This window comes from Gekko japonicus, unplaced genomic scaffold (genome assembly GCF_001447785.1).
Source record: "Gekko japonicus isolate JY-2015 unplaced genomic scaffold, Gekko_japonicus_V1.1 scaffold5933, whole genome shotgun sequence".
In the NCBI taxonomy this organism is placed as follows: Eukaryota; Metazoa; Chordata; class Lepidosauria; order Squamata; family Gekkonidae; genus Gekko; species Gekko japonicus.
This window is the reverse complement of record NW_015162652.1, coordinates 2,380-7,902: the sequence shown is the minus strand read 5'-3', so window position 1 is coordinate 7,902 and position 5,523 is coordinate 2,380. Positions and strand designations below refer to the sequence as shown.

Here is a 5,523-nt window from a genome sequence, read left to right as displayed (position 1 = left end):
CATCCCGCCTCTTCTCCTACACCTGACAGGCAGCTGCCTGTCCAGTGTAGGAGGGGGGGATGAGGAGTATTAGAAGCCACTGTGGAAGTGGGGCTGCACCTGACAGACAACCGCCTGTTAGGTGTAGGGGGTGGGGGGTTGTTGGACGCCATCAGAGAGGCTGGGCCATCAGCTTTGCTTCACCTCACAGGTGGTTGTTGGTCACTCTTGATTTCCTCAACTGTCATTAGCTCTCCCCTCTAACTGTTGGATTTTTTACCTCAAAACACTGAGTTCTGCAGCTGACGAATCAGAGAATGGGGGGTGCAGTGAGGCAGCTGCCTGGCAGCCGCATAGGAATCAATGGGGGGAGCACATTTTACCCCTTTTGACCCACTTAGGGGTCGAATTTCTAAAAATCCCTTCTTAGTGAGCACCTATGCCACAGTAGGAGCGCTCTCCCTGAGTTTGGTGTCTTTAGGTCCAGAGGTTTGGCCTGGGCATTGATTTTACGGTGAGGAGACTTTCTTTTATATATATAGATGAGCCTGGTGTAGCAGAAAAGTGTAGTCATGGAGATTAAAAAAAACAAAACAATTCACAAAACAGGAAAACTGTGACAGGGACTACTATCACACATTGCCAGTATCAGACCAGGGAATTATCCATTCAACCATATCCTAATATTATAGCAATGGTATGCCAACTTGGGAGATGAGGAATTACATTTTCTAGGTTAGAAAACATGCTTTGAATACTAAAAAAAATAACATCTCCCTACATAACCTCAAGACAACCTATGGCTATCAAAAATGCATTTTTTGTGCAGAACGGCATTCAAATTAAAAAAACAAAAAGATTATTTTTAAAATAGTTGAAGAACTCCCAGACAGCACTTGGAGGTTCACAGTCTAGGGGCTATATCAGGTGCTCACGATCATGATAGTATTCCATATATGGTGGAGTCTGGGCTCAAGAGAGATGGTGACCTCTGTATCTATTAACCCGACAGTTAAAAAGTCAGCTTTTGGCCATGTCATAAATTTAAAGCAATAGCGTGTTTCCTGATGTGCCATCCAAGAGTTCCATATCAAGTGCTTACACTTCCGCTGTTCCCAAGCCAAGATGGAAAGTCTGAGATTGCACATTTGAATATCTGACTTAACTACTCACAGATGGGAGGAGTGAGTCCTGCTCTTTTCCAAGAATCATAATTTATTTATTTGGATCATGTTCTTGATTGGCTTATACTGGTCAGAGGGTGAGTGGTTCAGTTTCCTATAAAAGTTAGCTTATAACCACCTGCACAAGTTTTTTCCCCAAGCATAGCCCAATAATACCATCAGGACCAGTAATGGGCCAGGACTAGGGGTGGGCACAAAACGAATTACGAACTGAATTTCACGACAAACCACAATTTGTACAATTGCGCTGTTTGTGAAATGCCCACAGACAGCCATGGTTTTTGTGCCGGTTCATTCAGTTCGTGGCAGTGCACCGCGAGTGAGCTCAGAAGTTCATTTGTGTTGTGCCACTGTGGCACGACTTGCGCATGTCAATTCAAGTTGACTTATGTGAGTTGTGCTGTGTCGCTGGTGCAACATGAGCGAGGTGTCAGAAGGCATTTAAATACCTTTTGAGTTCATTTGAAAGAGCTGCCATGGCTTCCACGGGGTGTGTGTGTGAGAGAGAGAAAGGCATCCCAGGGCTATTTTTGGGCAGGAAGGAATGCACAGGAACGGAGTTCGGGCTGGCTCCCGAGTGGGCCATGCCCAGCAGAAACTGATTAGCATAATAGGCCACACCCAACAGCAGAAACTCATTAGGATTGGCTACATTAGGGGTGTGTGGCCTAGCATGCAAAGAAGTTCCTGCTACAAAAAAGCCCTGGGTTTTGACAACAAACAAAGTAAACAGAATAAGAAGCAAACGATGGGTGTGGCTGGATTACCACACTTCTGGTAACGAGGGGTGTGTGGCCTAATATGCTAATGAGATGTGCTGTCAGGAGTGTGGCCTAATATGCTAATTGGGGTTGCTGTTGGGTGTGGCCTATTATGCTAATGAGTCCCTGCTGGGCTTTTTCTACAAAAAAAGCCCTGGGCATCGCTGAACTGGCTTGCATCTTGGCAGCTGCACGAATCTCACCAACTCGAACTGGTTTGTTCAATGGAAAAGTTCATGGAGGCTCATGAGCCGTGGTTCATAAGCTCCCATGAACCACCACAAACCTCCATTTTCCTGGTTCATGCTCATCCCTAGTCAGGACCATCTTGCTGCATCTCCCACCTGCTGTTTTGTTTCTTATGCTGATTTGAAGTTGTCATAACCTGCTTGCCTTCAGGTATGTAAGTGCAGGGCTATTTTGGGGCAGGAACGCACAGGAAGGGAGTTCCGGCTGGCTCCTGAGTTGGCCACACCCAGTTGACCACGCCCTGCAGGAATTCATTAGCATAATAGACCACACCTAACAGCAGAAACTCATTAGGATTGGCTACATTAGGGGTGTGTGGCCTAACATGCAAAGACGTTCTTGCTACAAAAAACCCCCTAGGGTTTTTACAACAAACAAAGAAAACAGAATAAGAAGCGAAAGGTGGGTGTGGCAACATGGGGGTGTGGCCTAATATGCTAATGAATTTCTACCATTGGGTGTGGCCTGTTATGCTAATGAGTTCCTGCTTGGCTTTTTCTAAAAAAAAGCCCCGTGTAAATGTATGTCGGAAGACAGATTTTCGTTATTTTATTGCACCCGCCGTATGATTAAGCCTGAACCTCTTTTAAAATCTTTCTAATAAGGCCTGCTGCTTCTACTGTTGTTTTCTGTTGCATGTGTGAGAGTTCAAACCTGGTTTCAGTCGAACTATCAGAAGGGGATTTATGCCAGGGTCCCAGGTCTGGGGACGGGGGGATAAAACCATTCTTGTAAGGATGTGGTGGGTTGAAAACCCCCATCTTTGACACATGCCCCAAACACATGAATTGGTTTAAGTGGTAAATTAGGGATATTTCAACAACAGTTCTACTTGTCAGTACACTAGCCTGCCATTTATGGCTTCATGGCATTGAGAGTGCCGTAGTCCAGACTCAGGACTCACCTTACATGGGACCAGCTAAGCTGCCAATGAGTCACCTTGATGGGGGAGGGCAGGGTACAAATCAAATCAAACCAATAAATATTACATGAAGCCAGGGGTTATTTCCTGCAGGAGCGCACAGAAGCAGAGCTCCGGCAGTAAAGAGCCCAGGGGGCGGGCACATGCAACAAGCCCCACCCCCTGCTCCCAGCAGCCCTCAGTCAGAGCAGGAAGCAGCCAGGTAAGTTGCAGAGCCCCCCCCCCCGGCCCCCTGATCCAAAACAGTCCAGTGGCACCTTGAAGACCAAATTTTATTCAGGTACAAGCTCTCCCTCCTCTGCGAGGAGAGATCTGAATGTCCGCCCCCCCCCCCAATAGCTAGCAATCCAAAACAGTCCAGTGGAACCTGAGCGGTGGGTGTCGCCTTCTGACACACTTCCGGTGATGTCAGGAGGTGTGGCATATGCAAATAAGTTATGCTAATGAGCTCCTGCACCTCTTTTCCTACGGAATGACCCCTGCATGAAGCCACATGACACCAGAGTTATGTGATAGGCAGATAAGAAGCCAGAACTATGACCTCCCTGATGCAAAGGCCAGGACCATGGGCAGCAGACCAAAAGTGCTAGGGTCAGGGAACACTAGCCGGGAGTTATATTTTAGAGAGCCGCGTGTCAAGGGTTAGAGTCACAGAAGACTCTGTTGCACCGCAAAGGAACTTTGCTTGTTGCTCCTCTTGGGTATCTAGTGCAAAGAGAGGCAGGAGATCTGGTGAACTTATTCTCCACACGTGTACTAGCAAGCAGGTGCATCCAATGATTACCACAAACATTTTGACTCTATAGGGGTTTGTGCTCCAGTGGGTGAGGCTCCATGAACCACCAGAGGGTCTCGAGCCAAGGATTGAGCACCACTGTCATAAATACTACTGAGTGTGGTAAGGCCACAGGACTCGTCTTTCATAAACTTACGGTTTTCTTCTTGCTTCCAGACTTAGGTTCTTGATAGAAACCTCTGCATGCATCATGTAAAAAATCCTTCAGCACCCTGGAAACTTCATGGAGAGTAAAGAGTGGGCAAGTATCTATCATTTCCTTGTGCTGTTGACCACTCATCCCTGCCAAAGTGAGTCTATTTTCTTCATGTTTTTTAAGCAAAAGTGAATAGAGGAGACACTTTGGCGAGATGGTACAGTAGAGTCTCTGCAGCCGGCTGTACGTCAGGAAGTCATATATGTTGGCCCCATTGTCAATAAATAACTTGACAAATTCTGGCTTATCATTCACCAGGGCGTCCATCATCACTTCTTCTAGGTCACATGACTGAGTTTACAAGAAATACAAGTGAAAATATTTTTTCCGTTGGGCAGTAGCTGTTCATACATTAAATCAGTGTTAAGAAATCATGCCATCCTTTTTGACCTCGCATCATATAGAAAGCACTGGCATTAACAGATAAAAACGCAGCAAATTTTGTCCTCCCGTGTTTCAAGCTGATACAGTACACACAGCTTGTATATTGGCCAGAACTATCATGTAGCAATTTTGAATTAATAAGTCAAGTCAGACGATCTTATGGGCTCTTTTTGTAGCAGGAAATCCTTTGCATATTAGGTGACACACCCCTAATGTAGCCAATCCTCTAAGAGCTCACAGTAGAAGAAGAAGAAGAGGAGGAGGAGGAGGAGGAGATTGGATTTATACACCACTCTTCACTATATGGGCTCTTTTTGTAGCAGGAAATCCTTTGCATATTAGGTGACACACCCCTAATGTAGCCAATCCTCCAAGAGTTTACAGAGCTCTTCTTACAGGGGCTACTGTTTGGTGTAGTGGTTAAGTGCGCGGACTCTAATCTGGGAGAACCGGGTTTGATTCCCCACTCCTCCACTTGCACCTGCTGATGTGACCTTGGGTCAGTCACAAGCTCTGGCACAGCTGTCCTTGAAAAAGAGCAGTTTGTGTCAGAGCTCTCTCAGCCCCACCCACCTCACAGGGTGTCTGTTGTGGGGAGGGGGAGGGAAAGGAGTTTGTAAGCCGCTCTGAGACACCTTTGGGTAGTGAAGGGTGGGGTATAAATCCAATCTCCTCCTCCTCCTCCTCCTCTTCTTCTTCTTCTACTGTGAGCTCTTAGAGGATTGGCTACATTAGGGGTGTGTCGCCTAATATGCAAAGGAGTTCCTGCTAGAAAAAGAGCCCTGAAAGCTTTCTTCCATATCACTGATTGTCCACTAGTCAGGTTAAGTCAGCTGACTTCCCATAATGCTCAGCCAGGAGCAGGTCTAGATCTACTACATTAGTCAGCAATCCCAGGATGACTCCTTGGGTGTAACTTTGAGTTGACCTGATGTGTTTTGGGACAATCAGATAGAAAGTTCCCTTTTCCCCAGTTTACACCGAAGACATCAACTGATGGGGGTGGAGAAATTCATTACATGATAGCCCCACCTCGAGGGGTAAGCTGTATT

At 46.4% G+C, this 5,523-nt stretch overlaps 1 protein-coding gene across 1 annotated transcript in view; it reads right to left on the bottom strand.

Moving 5' to 3' along the window:
* LOC107106380 (transient receptor potential cation channel subfamily M member 5-like) overlaps positions 1–5,523 on the bottom strand; it is a gene marked incomplete at both ends in the record, with an annotated part of 35,119 nt that overhangs the window by 28,079 nt on the left and 1,517 nt on the right. Inside the window, one exon of the mRNA XM_015406515.1 lies at positions 4,028–4,378. Coding sequence (XP_015262001.1) covers positions 4,028–4,378 — 351 coding nt within the window. The remainder of the gene's footprint in view (positions 1–4,027; positions 4,379–5,523) is intronic.